The 16,183-nt window shown below is 47.1% G+C and overlaps 1 protein-coding gene across 2 annotated transcripts in view; it reads left to right on the forward strand.

The window, feature by feature from the left end:
* The window catches only part of IL17RD (interleukin 17 receptor D), an 81,472-nt gene that overhangs the window by 11,705 nt on the left and 53,584 nt on the right, over positions 1 to 16,183 (forward strand). For both annotated transcript variants that reach the window (XM_085864382.1, XM_085864383.1), the window contains exons 2-3: positions 5,595 to 5,694; positions 6,362 to 6,517. In XM_085864382.1, the coding sequence (XP_085720508.1) occupies positions 5,595 to 5,694; positions 6,362 to 6,517 (256 nt within the window). The remainder of the gene's footprint in view (positions 1 to 5,594; positions 5,695 to 6,361; positions 6,518 to 16,183) is intronic.

Below are 16,183 nucleotides of genomic sequence, written 5' to 3' on the forward strand. Positions count from 1 at the left end.
GGTAGCACTGACATTCTGTGAGGACTTTGATACATTTGATAATGACATATTCCACAACTATGCAAAAATTTCCATGCCACTGGTTGGCCAGTTTCGGCCACATGCCATCCTTAAGGAGGGGAAGGCTTTCCTTTGTATTTACTGAATTGTATACAATGTAATGTCTTCCTGTTCCCCTTCATTCAACAACATTCATAGAAGATCTCATCTCTTTTATTAAGCTTCCTTTCCATTGATTTGACTTGAGTAGGCCATTTCAGCCCACTGCAGGATGGAGGCCTCCTCAACATGGTCCATTCTTTTCGATTCCATACAATTTGGGGCCGCTGTACTCTGGCAGTTTAAATTTCTATTCCCTCTCTATAGCCAACCTATGGTTTTTCCCTGATTCAACCAGGGCCTCCTGTTGGTTGCCAGTGGATAATTTTTGTTTTCCTTTGGTTGTCCATTCTTCTTGCTACGTGTTCATTTAAATTTTCAAATTACGAACGATATTCCCTTGAATTTCATTTTCTCTCTGATGGATTGTCTTAACTTCTTGTCTCTTTTTCATTATTAAATTTTTTTTCTGCAAGATCGAGGCTCATGGAAGAGCAAGGTAATGTAGTGTATGCAATGACAGTAGAACATTGATGCAACTCTTGGATGTAATTAGCAGGGGAATGAGAGAGAGAGAGAGAGAGAGAGAGAGAGAGAGAGAGAGAGAGAGAGAGAGAGAGAGAGAGAGAGAGAGAGAGAGAGAGAGAGAGAGAGAGAGAGAGAGAGAGAGAGAGAGAGAGAGAGAGAGAGAGAGAGAGAGAGAGAGAGAGAGAGAGAGAGAGAGGAGGAAACTCTGCAGCCTGTAGCTAAGAGGGCTGGCCTAGGAAGGGTTAATGGAGGTAATAAAGATTGTGGGTAAGGATAAGGGATGATATAAGATGCCAGTGCACTGTCTGCTTTTGAAGCCCTGGAGGGTAGAGTGGGATAGTAAGTCGTTAGAGGGCAGTTCCACACATGGGAAAGTGAGAAACAAAAGAGTTAAGATGTTCAGTCAACCTGGATTACAAAGGTATAAACAGGAGCGAGTCAGTGAAAGAATACATACATACATCCTGGAATTGTTAGAGAAGGTCAAAGGGTTAAGAGAGCAGAGGGAGCTCAACCAGAGGTGGGGTGCTTAAAGAAAATAGGGACACCACTGACTTGCTGCGATGTGAGAACAGCTGACATTGTTCTTTGGCATCATCATGAAAATTCCAATACTTTTGAGAGCTTTAGATTCGACAGAATCCAGGAGAGTCAGATGTGATGCTGGGGTGCCAGTCCATAAGGGAGAGCAATACTCCATAGTGCTATGGAAAAGGCCTAGTCGACTGTAAGTAGTTCTGATTTTTCAAGGAAAGACTTGGAGGGATGGAGGATGTGTGATCTACGGCTGATTTTTGAGACCACCTTGGCTATATGTGCACCTCAATAAAGGTTATAATTGATGGTGAGACCCAGAGGTTCAAAAGACTGAACCTGTTTTAGGGACTGACCATGGAAATAGATAGGTAGGCTCATTTTAAGATCCTTCTTGAGCAGCAGAGTGATGCTCTGAAATTTTCCAGGGTTGAAGGATATGTTCTATATGAATAGTGGGTTTTCCTGAGCATCCGAGAGGTCATTTCTGTAGATTAGGGACAAAACTGGGCCAAACACACTGTCACTGGGCACTCCAGCTTCCATTGGTAGAAGAGAAGAGAGGACAGAAGAGTTGATTAGAGAGAGGGTTCCATGATAGCAATGCATTTCCTGGGTGAGTTGAATAAATCGGACATCTCGGAATGAAGGCGGACATGTATGCGACGAGCAGAGAGCTTGGAAAGGAAGTCAGGAAGCCAGACTGTCATATGCTTGAGATGTGTTAAATGTGTCAAGGCTAAGACAAGATCTTTCCATATGGCTGTAGGTGTGGTAATCAATTTTTGTTTCATCCATCCATCCATCCATCCATCCATCCATTGAGACCATACACTGTGCAGAGCGTTGTTGCTGCCTAAGCAGTCTCCTTGGCTATTGGGCACAATCCTGGATGGGTCGCCACTCCGACACAGGATACCAGCATGCTGGCACTCATTTTTGCCAACCTCGGAACGTTGACAGGCAGAATAAACCCCACCTGGTATTAATTCAACAGAAAATGGGGGATTTGTACTCAGGATCCTAGGATCGCAAGCCCACCACTCTCACCGTTAAGCCAACTACCAGGTTTTTTTTGTTCCATCCTCTTTGTAAAAGACCCCATTTCACTGCTATTCATCATTTCCGGTATTATGCATATTGATTTTAAACTTTTTTTTTCACATGAGGCAGTTTCCATAGCAACTAAATGATACCTTACTGTGGTTTTGTATGTTCCAATGACTCAATGAGCTATACCAGCGAAAAAAAAAAAAGTCACTTTGTGCAAAAAAAAAAACCAGTAGGGTCACCCATGCTGGGAAGATCAAAGTGTATGTGCCAAACTACGAGAGGTCCCTCACCAACATGCACTGGCAAGGGTGGTTTTTATACCAAAACGCCCAAACCTGACATGCTTCTTTCCATTCCCTGCCATTATTAACCCTCGACATGCCAATGGCTGAGCAATCGCTCCCAAAAATCAACAGGACTGCAGAGAGTGCTTGGAATTATTATCACATTTCTAATCTTTGTTAAAGAACTTCTTCCTATGTCACGCAACCTCCTTCACAAGCTTCCGGAAATTTCTCAAATTCCACAAGTCAGATCCTTCTCGGAAGAGTCGCCCCGTTCCCCGGTCGTGCCCAGTGTTCGGCACTGATCCTGGGGTCAGAGTTCAACAGAGGCGCAAGGCCGCCAGTCAGACTGGGCTGTCACACAAGGGATACTAGTGCTAAGGGAGGTTAAGCTGAGGGGTTAAATGCCCTGTCTCTTCACTTTGAGCTTCAGACAATTCACTTTGTGATCAACATACCCTTTGGCCGAAGAGGCCATTGTCGTATTTTTCCAAGCATTAAAGGCCTTTCACTCATGTCCCCCGCACTCTTTCTTCGGCTGCCCATGAAAGTGAACCACCTTGCGAGATGACTCGACAAGACGCATGTTCCGACCAGGTCTTGACTCGATAAAGAGTCGGCTCTGTTCCAGAATCTATTGACCAGATGCTCGCTGGGGTTTATAAGATTTGCCGTTGCACTGTGATGGTATGCTCGTCATATATGCGTCGGGTGATTAATGTGACGTAGTTTTCTGATATGATATGACATGTGCATGACCAGCTTATAAAGTAAGGATAAAATGCTCAGAGGTTTCAGCAATAGGATGGGAACTAAATTATTGTCTACCGTAACAAGGGAGCGGGATAATGGTTACCATGAGCTTTTGTTACATCTGTTCATTGTTTCAACACAGACAGAACGAGGGCTCTGTCATCAAACACCTTTGAATTCCATTCATGTTCCTAACAACACCTTTTCCTGATCCACCAGCAGTCCCATAGGCACATGAGCTCAGGTGAGGGCCAATCTGCGGTGTCGATTATTATTATTTCGTATGCAGCCTGTTTACTGCTGGTTGCATCATTGCTTGGAGCAGGCTGTGCTATGCCGCTGATGCTGTGTTCCCTTCTTCCCAACAAGCTGGTACTAATTTTGACGACCTCAGAAGGATGAGAGGCTGAGTCTTAACCCAGCTGGTGTTACTTAACGGCATGACAGGGGTTCAAACTCAAGACACTAAGATCTTAAGCCAACCACCTTAACCATTAAGCCAGTACCAGGCTTTGCAGTGTCAAGGATGTGATCACATTCTCCATTTGGGGAAATGTCTCTGGATGAATGTTCATCGGTGCCATGCAATTAGTTGTGCAGTGGTGAAATGGTCTCTCATTGCCATCTGTTAGGAGAACTGTTTATCCAATCTTTGACATCTAAGATGGATGTAAATTATTCCAAGATTGATGCATTCATCAGATGGATGTGAATTATTTTGATTGAACATTGCTGGTTTTTACCATTTTTGTTTTTAGACATCCCTCTTGAATAATGTGGTATTACGTTTCTTCATCATCAGGAAATATGTTTTGCATTTTGAGGTCAATTCGGCTTCAGGCTTCGGCTTCCAATGTGCTGAGAACGCTTCAGGAGGAGGGTTTCTGTCGTGGCAGGGGTAGATATAAATCACAGAGCAGAAAGACGGTTGATCGGACGAGAGGTTAGCCGAGTTGGTAGCATGCTTGCCATTGAACCGTACGAGTCAGGATTCAGTCTCAGAAAGGTGTTGAACTTCTGGTGCAATGCCTGGGGAGGGAGAAGCACTTCAACTTGGAGCACACCGTCGTTCGAATGGAGCTCTAAAGCCCGCTGTCCCACCTGCGTTCATTCTGTGCATATTATTAAAGATGCCACAGAATCGGTCGAAAAAGGTAAGCCAATCGTGGACTTCTACCCTTAGTGATTTCCCTGATTGATGTCCGTTGTATGATTAGTACGACCTTCAGGAGGTGCAAGTTCTGCGCGATGGACACGGCACAACAAGCACGTCGGGTCAAATGACCTCCTCTTGTGTCCAAGTGTTCTTTTATTTCCAAGTATGAGCATAAATCTTCCAACCAATCTGTTTCTCTGCTCAAATTAAATATGTCATCTGCATTACATTGTAAGGTCCTGGGATGTTGTATTACCAAGGCAGGATCTTCTTGCTCTGTTTTTGTCCTTTTTTTTGTTTTTTTTTTGATGTACAAACTTATTTATGTGAATTTTTGGGGGGTTTTTTTTTTTTGCATCTTGCCTACTTGTCTTCACCAAAATGCACTGCACATACAAAATCACATGGCTAATCAGCTGGTGCACCTTTACCGCATGACCATGAACTCTGTGTGGTGGTCATGGTCCACCAACCTAATTAGGTCATTGGAGACGCCCTAATCGGATTTATTGGAGCAAATCGACCGGCTGATGTTGGACTATCAATTTGTGGTCTAGGTCAACTTGACATCAGCTACGAGATTGTACTTAACCCATACCATGCCAACCAAATTGAAATACGTGCTCGTAAATACATTGCTGACCTGATGCTTGGACAATGAGTTTGGATAGCCAGGCCGACTGTTTTTTGCTTTGGTGACTTTTTTACTCATTTCCAAAGTGCTTTGGAATGCAATGAAAGTTTTTTTTTTCTTTCTTTCTCATGTTCTGGCATTGTTGAACAAGCTGGAGTAAGTTAGGTGCCAATGTTCATGTTCTTTCTGGGCTGCTGTCCAATTGGAAGTCGAGCCATTTTGGGGGAAAACATTCCTGATGTCACTGAGAGAACTTCCTTTGTTTTCAACACAGCGAGAACCTCCCAGAATTCCTTGTGAGATGCACAAGAGTTGAGAAAAAGTGTGCGACGTATTTCTCATTGCGAGCAGGTTGTAGAACCTTTGACCAACATGCACACCTGGTGTGCAAACGGTGTTTTTTTTTTTAAAAAAGTGAAACGAACAATCTGTTCGGCTTGTACTCATCTACATTTCAGTGCAAACCTTATTTGGGCTTCGGTGTTTGTAAATACTGCGGGGTCTTCACTTACAAAGCCATTTATTGCTTTCTGTTTGGATGTGTCTATCGCAGAGTCCGAGGGCTGTCTGCGTGGTCCGCTGCCTGGAGAGGACTCGTCGCAGTGTGGAGTTGCCTTTAATCACCATCCCTTCAATTTACAACACCACTCGAGGTGTGTTTCTGTGCATTCGCAGCGGATTTCCAACCCGAAGATCCTTCATAGATGTAGGAAGAGCAAGAGGATCGATCTATAGGGATTGATTGATTTACAATCTATAGGGATTGAATCAAGTTGAAACCAGGATGCCTTTTCCTACTTCTTCTCCCAAACAATGAAACTAGAGTGTGGTTGACTGGTACTTAGACGAGCACAATGTCAGTTTCCTTCGTTCTGCACAAGGGGTCTTTAAGTTGATTCACAAGGGGGTCTTGATGAGGTCCATTTGCCTCGTATCGCAGAACAGAGATGGCGTTATATGCCACAAAGATCTAGAGATCGAATCTTTTGTCATTGTGCATTCAGGATGGGAAAGCTTTCTCCAAATGCCATCCTTGCCTACATGACATGAAACCTTTGTTTTGTTTCTTTTTACAACTGGCAATAAACTACCAGTATCAGGAGACCTTGTTCAGGTCGACGATTGAGTCAAAGGGCCATACTTTAGAGTATAGACGGTCTGTTTTGCCTTCGCAGAAAAAAAATAATACGAGTAATCTGACTCCTGCAAGAGAATAGCCCTTGCATCTGCTGGCTGCAGTGATCAAAATGTTTTTTTTTAATAATTAATTTAATTGTCAAGACCTTCAGAACCATTGTCATTTACATAATCCCACCGCAGCTTGCTCAGTATGGAGTTGCAGCCACACATCAGGCCGCAGCTGCAAAATAGGTCTTTGGAGTCCGATTGACCTTCGGATCTCGCCGGTGGACCGGAGGCAGCTTGTCGACATCGCTTCCGATGCCGTCCTTGTCTCGTGGAAGCCGGACCCACTCGGTGAGCTCAAAGCATCCGCACTCATTTTTGAATAATTATTACATTTCCTTCTTTACGGTTTTTACCTGCCAATGCTATTTCATCATTCGTGATGAGTATTTACTCAATTTAAAGAAACAATATTGTTGGGGAAAATTAGAGCCTCTGAGAAGTAAATCATGCATCCCAAATTTGAGTTTTAATTTGAAATCCCAATCAAGTCTCGGAGAACAAAGACCAGTCTCGGCTTCAAAAAGTAATGTTCAAAACTGCTGTTAACACAGGATTGCTGACTTTGAAAGATCATTTTGGTGCACTGAACTCAATCTAGACTAGGATGTTAGATAGGCCGGTTTAGTTCTCAGGGGCTTAGTTTTATTGAGAAAGAAAAATGAATTTTAACATGAAAATACTTTGATGACAGTTAGTAACAGAACAGTTCTGCACAGCTTTGTTTACTTTTCCCATCTGAGAACTTGCCTCATGATTTCGTGACCTCAGGCTCCAATCCTATTGTGTTGACATCTTAAGTGTGTGATGTCCTTGTTATTCATATGAAAGTACAATTCTTCTTCTTCTTGCGGATGGCAACTTGGCTGCTGGGTAGCTATCATTTTGTTGGGGCGCGGCTGTGCCACTGATGCTGTGCCCCTCTACCAGCACACTGATACTCATTTCGCCGACCTCGGAAGGATGACAGGCTGAGTCAACCCCACCTGGTATTAATTCAGCGGAAAACAGGGCTCGAACTCAGGACCCTAAGATCCCAAGCCAGCCACCCTCGCCGCTAAGCCAACATTAGGCTTGGACAGGTGCAATGAATGATGTGTCAGGATATCTGTGCATTAATGAATGATGATTTTGTCATAATGCACCACTACTACTATGACAACTATTACTACAACTACTACTGCTACTACTACTGTTACTACTATGACGACGACTACTTCTACCACTACTACTCCTACGACTACTACTTACAATTGCCCCAATTGTTCCCACCTTTCTGTTGGGTCGGCCATGGAAGGATTTTGACGCAAGTCTTTCACGAACCGGTTGGCCAAGCCTGATGCTTGACTGGTGGTGATTTGGGCAGGGGTATGTAATTTGTTCAAGGTACCGACGATAACTCACCTACTCTTCGTGAAAGACACATCATGGGATATTTAATGTCGGTCAATTACCACGCCCTGCATGGGAAACAAGTGGTCGACGGTTGTTAGCCAGGTCGAGATTCAAACCCAGGTTGTGTAGCTCAAGGGTGAATGCACAAACGTACAAGTTATCATGTCAACCCTTGTTGTCCACATAAACGTACACTTTTTACATGCACACAACGAGGCTCATGGAATACCAATGACAGAGCAGTGAGAGGTTGACAAACCAACAGTGTGAACAGATGGGAACCTGCAGACAAGGGATGGGGAATTGTTCAAGGAAGAAACAGGGACAGGCAACATTATAAGTTTACGACACACATGTACGTAACTAGGGAACAGAGGAGGGAAAATTTCTCTTCTCAAAATGATCTGTCACATTGTCCTATTCCTTTGTGAAATGTACTATATATATATATATATATATATATATATATATATATATATATATATATATATATATATATATATATATATATATATATATATTTATTTAAATCCTTTGAACATAAAGGAAAGACATATAGAACGGACACGTAGCAAGGTTAAAAATGTCAAGTTTATCGGACACAGATATCGAGATTTACAAGAGGGCTGCAGTCTTTCTGTCATTCCAAGCAAACTCATCATCCCTGCCTTGCACTTCCTCAGTCGCTCGTGTGTCCCATTCCACCGATGCCCCGCAGCACTTACGGAACGTCGCCGTCCATACAATGGCAATCACAGTGGCCTCGCATCGCAGCAAATCCTCAATGGAATTTGCAACGAGTATGTTGTCATTTCTTTGGTTGATTTCCCACATTAGATAACTGCCAGGATTTGATGCTTCCGTAGTTTTCCAAGCAATTGCATGCGAGGGAAATGATGGGCGGAAAGCATGGCTGGACGCTGCAAGGCATGGCACAACCTTTGGCTAATTAGACAGCTGGAACCGATCTGGGTGGGCCCGGCTCTTTTGGATGACGAGAGAGCCATTTCATTAGATATTCTACTTGACATCTTGTGGACACTCGTCCTGAAGTGCCAGAGTCTGCTCTGCAGTTCCAGCTAAACGTACAGAGATATTTGGCTGATGTCTTCCTGTACCATTCACCGCAAGAGTTACCGGCAGAGATCTTGCAGGACGAGTGAGCCTTGTGAATCCATGTTTGCCTTTTTACCTTCTCCACCGAAGGTGGACCAAGGTTATGTTTTCACCCCTGTTTGTTTGTCTGTCTTTGAGCAGGATATCTCAAAAAGTTATGTGTATATTCGGACAAAATCTAATGGATAGCTTGGGTGTGTCACGAGGCCAAAATGATTCCATATTGGTGAAGATCTGGATCTGGATCCAGTTACGAGAATTTTTTTAATGTAATTTAAGTGATTTTTCACCGTTGAGAGATGGGATTATAACATGATATTTCAATAAGTTGTGGATGAGTTATGACAAAACTTGGTGAATGAGTTAGTTCAGTGATAATATGAAGCCGATTCGATTTTGCTTCAGATACGGATCCAGATCCGGCCTATCAGTGGGATACAAAACGTAAACTGTTCAGCCTGGCGGAGGTATGCGCTCTACCAGGAACGTTTTTGTTGATTTTTAAAAAATATTTTTGGTTTGTTTAGAAAACCCTCCTTTCCTGGTTCATATCAGAGTTTACATTTTGCTTTGTTCAAATTATTACAAGACCCCAGTTAGCCTTGCAAACAGTGTCAAGCATTCTTGTTTCAGCACCTGTTTAAGAATCTTGATCACATTTTGTTTCCGAGTTTCGGAGCAATCCTAACGTATTGTCTGCTTGCAGTTTTTAACTCTGCAAGATCGAGTCTCATGGAAGAGTGAGGTGCCAGAGGGTATGAAATGACAGTGGGGGCAACTATTGGACGCAATAAGCATGGGAAGGAAGGAAGGAACAGGAAAGGAACAAAGGAAACACTGCAATTTGCAAGTAAGTCGTTTGGGTTAGGAAGTGTTAATGGGGGTGATAAAACTCGTGGGTGAGGATGGGGGATGATGTGACATGGCGGTACATCAGTTGCTTGATGCCCTGGAGGGAAGGGTTGATATACTTTGCAGTGCTTTTAAAACTATTAAATATCAGGAAGCAGATATTCTTACATGCAGGTAAAACTGTGTTGTTGTCTTGTTTCTGTTGAGTTGGCATTTGTGGGCTAGCTGTACTCTGCCAACTTTGTAAAGGGTGATCTCACTAACCCTGGAAGGTAAGCAGGAATTAGAAACTTGTTCATTGTGCCAACATTTGCTTGCCTACTCTTCATGAAGGACACCATGGGATCTTTAACATCCACCAACGTATGCCGGCAAACAGGACACCCAGTATGACGTCCATCAGAAGGATGGCACACCAATTCATGAGCCGCCTTGCCTGTGAAACACAAGTATGACAGTTTATAGCTGAGTCGGAATTGAATCCCAGACCAGACAGTTCAGAGACGTGTGTGCGTACCTTTAGGTTATCCTCCAGCCCCTGTTTGTCCGTGCTCTATCCTTTTTTTAATTGTTGAGCATCAAGCAAGGAAGCAGCACCATTTTAAAATAGTCTTTGGTATGACTTGGCTGGGGTCGTGTTTGAACCGTTGACCTCCGAGACTTAGAGCAGATGCTCTAACCATGATGCCACCGAGTCTGGTTACTTGTATTTCCTGAATCATGCAGTCAATTCCCCTTCATTCAATCATTTTTTTTTCTTTTTTCACCAAATAAATAATCTTGATTGTGCAGTCACCTGCTTGGGAAAATCAGTAGACAGTTGTACACAGCTGCAATTTCAGGTCCTGTCCTGTGTCCACATCACAAGCTACAAGGCACTGCATTATCGGTAAGAGATGACCTCCAGAATGGTTAACCATCCTGAGCCATGAGGTTAACCATGCTTGGTCATGACCTCCAGAGTGGTTAACCATGCTTAGTCATGACATCCAGAATGGTTAACCATGCTTAGTATAGTCATGACCTCCAGAATGGTTAACCATGCTTGGTCATGACCTTCAGAATGGTTCACCATGCTTGGTCATGACCTCCAGAATGGTTAACCATGCTTGGTCATGACCTCCAGAATGGTTAACCATGCTTGGTCATGACCTCCAGAATGGTTAACCATGCCTGGTCATGACCTCCAGAATGGTTAACCATGCTTGGTCATGACCTCCAGAATGGTTAACCATGCCTGGTCATGACCCCCAGAATGGTTAACCATGCCTGGTCTTGACCTCCAGAATGGTTAACCATGCTTGGTCATGACCTCCAGAATGATTAACCATGCCTGGTCATGACCCCCAGAATGGTTAACCATGCTTGGTCATGACCTCCAGAATGGTTAACCATGCCTGGTCATGACCCCCAGAATGGTTAACCATGCCTGGTCTTGACCTCCAGAATGGTTAACCATGCTTGGTCATGACCTCCAGAATGATTAACCATGCCTGGTCATGACCCCCAGAATGGTTAACCATGCTTGGTCATGACCTCCAGAATGGTTATCCATGGTTATCTACATCATCCTCAGTGGTTAACTGCATTAACCATGTTTCGTGATGACCTCCAGAGAGGTTAACCATGCTTGGTCATGACCTCCAGAATGGTTAACCATGCCTGGTCATGACCTCCAGAATGGTTAACCATGCCTGGTCATGACCCCCAGAATGGTTAACGATGCCTGGTCATGACCCCCAGAATGGTTAACCATGCCTGGTCTTGACCTCCAGAATGGTTAACCATGCTTGGTCATGACCTCCAGAATGATTAACCATGCCTGGTCATGACCCCCAGAAAGGTTAACCATGTTTGGTCATGACCTCCAGAATGGTTATCCATGGTTATCTACATCATCCTCAGTGGTTAACTACATTAACCATGTTTCGTGATGACCTCCAGAGAGGTTAACTGTGGTTACTCATGTCATCCTCGATGGTTAACTATGTTTATTCATGTCTTCCAGTGAATTCTCTATTCTTATTATTGTTACAGATTCGCGCCTGCCGGCGTGCTGACGGCCACGTAACTCGAATCGCGGCACGTCGCCCACCGGACGGACAATCCAGTCGTGACCCTCTCGGACTAACGCCGGGAACCAGTCATGGGGGGACCTTTCGGTCTCACCGCGATCGAGCCAATCAGCCCCCGCGTGGGATAGGGTTACTCGCCAAATTCGACCTACCTAAGTACCCACACGGAGGGTAGACCGGGCGATCGCACCTCGCCGCAGGTCGACTTCGGACACGGGCCACTTAAGCGACCCGTTCCGTACTATCGGGATAACCGAGCGGTGTTATCGTCGGCCTCGACGGTTCGATTAATTATCGGGCGTATTCAGCCCACTACCAACCCTTTACGTGAAGCAAGATGAGGATTCAATGAAGGAAATGACGAAGCGAAGCGGGAAACAGTTCAACACAAAGCACATTTATCCGCGACGAACGGAAAGCACACATATTCAATTCCACCAAAAGCACATAGAAAAGAAGAGAAACACAATGCAATTTTTACACAAAAAGCAAATGCGACAATGCAGATCTAATACCGATTACGCGAGCACACGGCAACACTTATGCAATTTTACTTCACAGACGGCGCCGACAACACATACCCAAAACCAAGGAAAAGAACACCCTCAAAGATGAGGCGGGCCTGAGGCCGAGACCGGGTCGGGCCTACCCGTCTGGTGATGAGACGCGGAGCAGCGATGGTGCCTCAACTCCGCGGGCCTCGCGGACAGTGTCTGGTAGGGGGTGGGAAAGGGGCCCCCTTGGTCGCACTATCTCAGCGCGGGGGGGAAACAGGAGGGGGTTGCTGATGCTCGGGGGAAAGGAGGATTTCTACTCTGCCTCGAGTCCCGCGACGAGCATCTCCACCTCGACCAGGTCGCGCCGTCGGCCTCCCTGGTGTGCAGCTCGCGGCACGACGCGAGCACCCCCTCGTCTGCCCTCGCCGCCTCTCCACAGCTCCGTCCCCTTCGCTCCGACTCCAACGCACACGACGACGACCAACTCCTTCTTGCTTCTTCTTCCCAACTCCACCGACTGCGAAGTCTTAACTCCCTATTCTTGACGAACGCGGTCGCTTATATAAGCCCCGTGGCTTCGCTCTCTCATCTTTGACCCCCTGCCTTCGACCTTTCACCTCGCTCCCCATTGGCCTGAGAAAAAGTGGGCGTGAATGCTTTTTGATCCATAAATTTGCATATAGCGATCGCCCTCCAACGCCCTGGAGGCGGGGCCAAATCGCCCCTCGCTCACCGATTGGACGGAACAAAAGTGGGCGTGTGTCGTTTTTGATCCGTTTTTGAAGTGGAAAATCCGTGGTTTTGTACACGCTGTTCGGCGCGCGCCCTGCACGAGTCCAACACCGGTACCCACAAGCGGCGCAAGAACGGTGGCGATGCGACGGTTGCGAGGTGTGACGGGAAGCGGCGCCGCGGTGGGTGGTTGATGTTGTGGTTGGTGGTGGTAACAATGGCGGTTGGTCCAAAATAAAGATAGTAAAAGAAAAACGGCTATCCTGAAGAGTCGCAGCACGCATAAATGACATGTATTCCCACTAGACAACGGGTTTGGGCCTAACTATACATATACTTACCGAGATACCTCACCGAAGGGACCTGAATGGTGGTTTGCGAATTTGGTAACCACAACACTACCCCCTCCCCTTTTTACAGACTCGTCCCGAGTCGTCAAATTTTCGTGTGCCATCATGTGTAGTTTTCCCCTAGTACATTTTACCTACGGATCCCTGAGTGCGACATTCATGGTATTCGTGTCCCCAAAATAAATAACCTGAGGGCTGCGTAACTACCTAAACAAACTCACTCACACGGACGACTTAAATAAAATTGCCGGCGCTAAGACAGACATGCCGGGGGCGCACTCATATGTATAGCACATCTTACCTTAACTTACAAATTTTACACTAAACCATGGCCCAGGATCACTGAACTCTGCAAAAAGAAAGCAGTTAGCAGGGAGCCAGGCTGCTCACATACAGTCTCTGACTCAAAACAATGCAGGTGACAGGGAACGTGGCTGGCTGCTCACACGCAGTCCAAGGCCTTCCCTTTTGAACTGAACGCAGTGAACCACAACGGTGCATGGGCTGCACAAACGCAGTCTCCGTGCCAGCTCAAGTGGCACACGCAATGAGCACAACGAATGGATGGATGAACACAAACACGGTGCACGGGCCGCCACTGCAGGCCCGTGTTGTAGCTGCCAACAGGGCAGTTCTTGCAGCTTGCAAACTGTTGCCTTGATCCTGGCGCACATGGCAATGAACAGGGGGGGGCAAAGCAAAAATTGAACGGGGCTGGTGAACAGGGGCAGTGGGCATGGCATGGCAAAGGCAGCAGGCAAACACAGCCCGCAGAAGAAGGCCGCTGCAGGCAAACACAGCCGGCAGATGAACTGGCCGGCACAGGCCTTGCAGAAAAACAGCCAGCAGATGAACTGGCCGGCACAGGCCTTGCAGCAACACAACAGCTGCCGATGAAGTGGGCCGGCACAGGCCTTGAAGAAAAAACAGCCAGCCGGCAGATGAAGTGGGCCGGCACAGGCCTTGCAGTACCACAGCTGCAGATGATCCGGCCGGCACAGGCCTTGCAGCAACACAACAGCTGCCGATGAAGTGGGCCGGCCTCTGCCTTGCAGCAACACAGCCAGCAGATGAAGTTGGCCAGCCTTTGCCGTTCAGTGGAGGTTGGTGGAGGGAGTGCGGTGGTGCTGGCCACTTGGAAGGCGGGCTCGGACCTACCTACCTGTCTCCCTCCCACCTATCGCCTTTGCCTGTCACTGTACATACCCACTCCCTTAATTTGTCAAACCCCAATTTAGCCCCAACTTAATTTTTTGTTGTTTTTATTTTTACTTCCCCACTATAAATCGTCCCCTAACGCCCTTTATCGTCTTTGTTCGGCTAACCTATCCTGTCACCTAGCCTACTCCAAACCCCTACGTTCCCTTCCCGGAGGGGAATAAGGGAGAGCTAACGTCCTGTGTCGAGGCCCAATTCAAGCCTCAGAATGGCCTCCCCAGAGTTCGGCGATCTTAACACCAAGTGGGTCCAGCGGCCCACAACGACAGCGAGGGGATGGATGGTGCGGAGGGGTACATCTCCTAATCTACCCTAACCATTTAACTGTTAAACTACCCCGGGCCTTTCAACAAGCGCCCCTCGCTTAAACTATTGGTTCTAACAACCCAGATTCCCGTCGCCTGTGTTGGTGTCCTCACAATTTCGGGCCTCGCCCCCCAATTTTCTCTCCGTGCCCTCACACGGTCTCATGGCTGGGACACGTGGCTCCCTTTGGCAGGCACGACCCTCTGCCGATTCTCCCGCTATGGCACCCCCGGGCACTACACTGCCTCCGAGCCTACCAGCTCCCTAACACCGGGGAGTGCCCCCCATGGCACCTCCCCTGACACGCACACGTGGCAGGCTGGCTTCCCAGGCCCCTTTCCGAGGGTCACCCTTGCCCACAACACTGCCCATGCGGCTAATGGCACCCCGGGCCCCCGCACCAAGCAGGCGCACCCGTGCCCACTACGCTATCCCGGCCCCCCCATGGGCCCTTGGCCTACCACGGCCGACTAGCCTGGTGCCCGGGGTACCCACTCAGCGATACTCACCTTTCGCAGCCACGCTCCCAAGCCCGTCAACAGGGCTCCTGCACCCCTCCAAACGGGTCTCGAGCCTACTTTCCCACCAACAACAAAACGACCTCCATTTTTCAATTTGACTAACCCAGCTAACTCACTTTACTCTGACCCCGGGGGTCCCTTGGGCGGGAGTCACTCCTCCCCCCAATCACTCATCGCACCATGCATTCCAGACTTGCTCCACTCACACAGACCCGCTGGCCTCACTCACTCAACAAGTACTCACCTCACAACTCACCAACTCTTCAACACACACACCGCTGAACTTGCCATCCTCCTAACTACCTCCCCTAACTAACTCGTGCTCCCACGTCGTCCCTTACACTAAAGCACGTTCCTTTTTACACTACGTAGCTAAACTACGTCCCCGCTACACACTCACAAGTTTGTCACTGTCTCCTAATCTCTTTAATCAATTTCCCCACCTAAATCTGGCTACAATCCCTCTAACTAATCCATTCCACGGACTCCATGAGGCCTTACCCCTGCCCCATGAAGTCGGTCTAGCTAGGCTAACCCTTCCCCCAAACTAGTTTCCATCCTGTGCCCCGGGTCAAGGGGGTCTTCCACCCCTTGCCCAGGAATCCTGTGCACCCGAAAGTGAGGCTTGTTTTTTTTTTTTTTTTTTCCATGCGCAGCACCTGCGCGGCAACTCAGAGCTCGCGCACTTTGCACCTGCCCGTGACGTCATGCAGCTGCACGTGTTCCTCGTCCCTCCTTGGACGGTACCATCCGGCAGAGATACCCCTCCTGCCGGATTCCAACCCCACGTGCAGCCATGGCGTCACCGTGCGCATATAAAAAAAAAAACACAAGCCCCACGTCTCGAGGGGTTCCCCACGCGAACACGTGCTTTGCCCGTTGGAGCTTAACACAC

This window comes from Eptatretus burgeri, chromosome 18 (assembly GCF_056783735.1).
Source record: "Eptatretus burgeri isolate ZD-2024b chromosome 18, Ebu_testis_v1, whole genome shotgun sequence".
In the NCBI taxonomy this organism is placed as follows: Eukaryota; Metazoa; Chordata; class Myxini; order Myxiniformes; family Myxinidae; genus Eptatretus; species Eptatretus burgeri.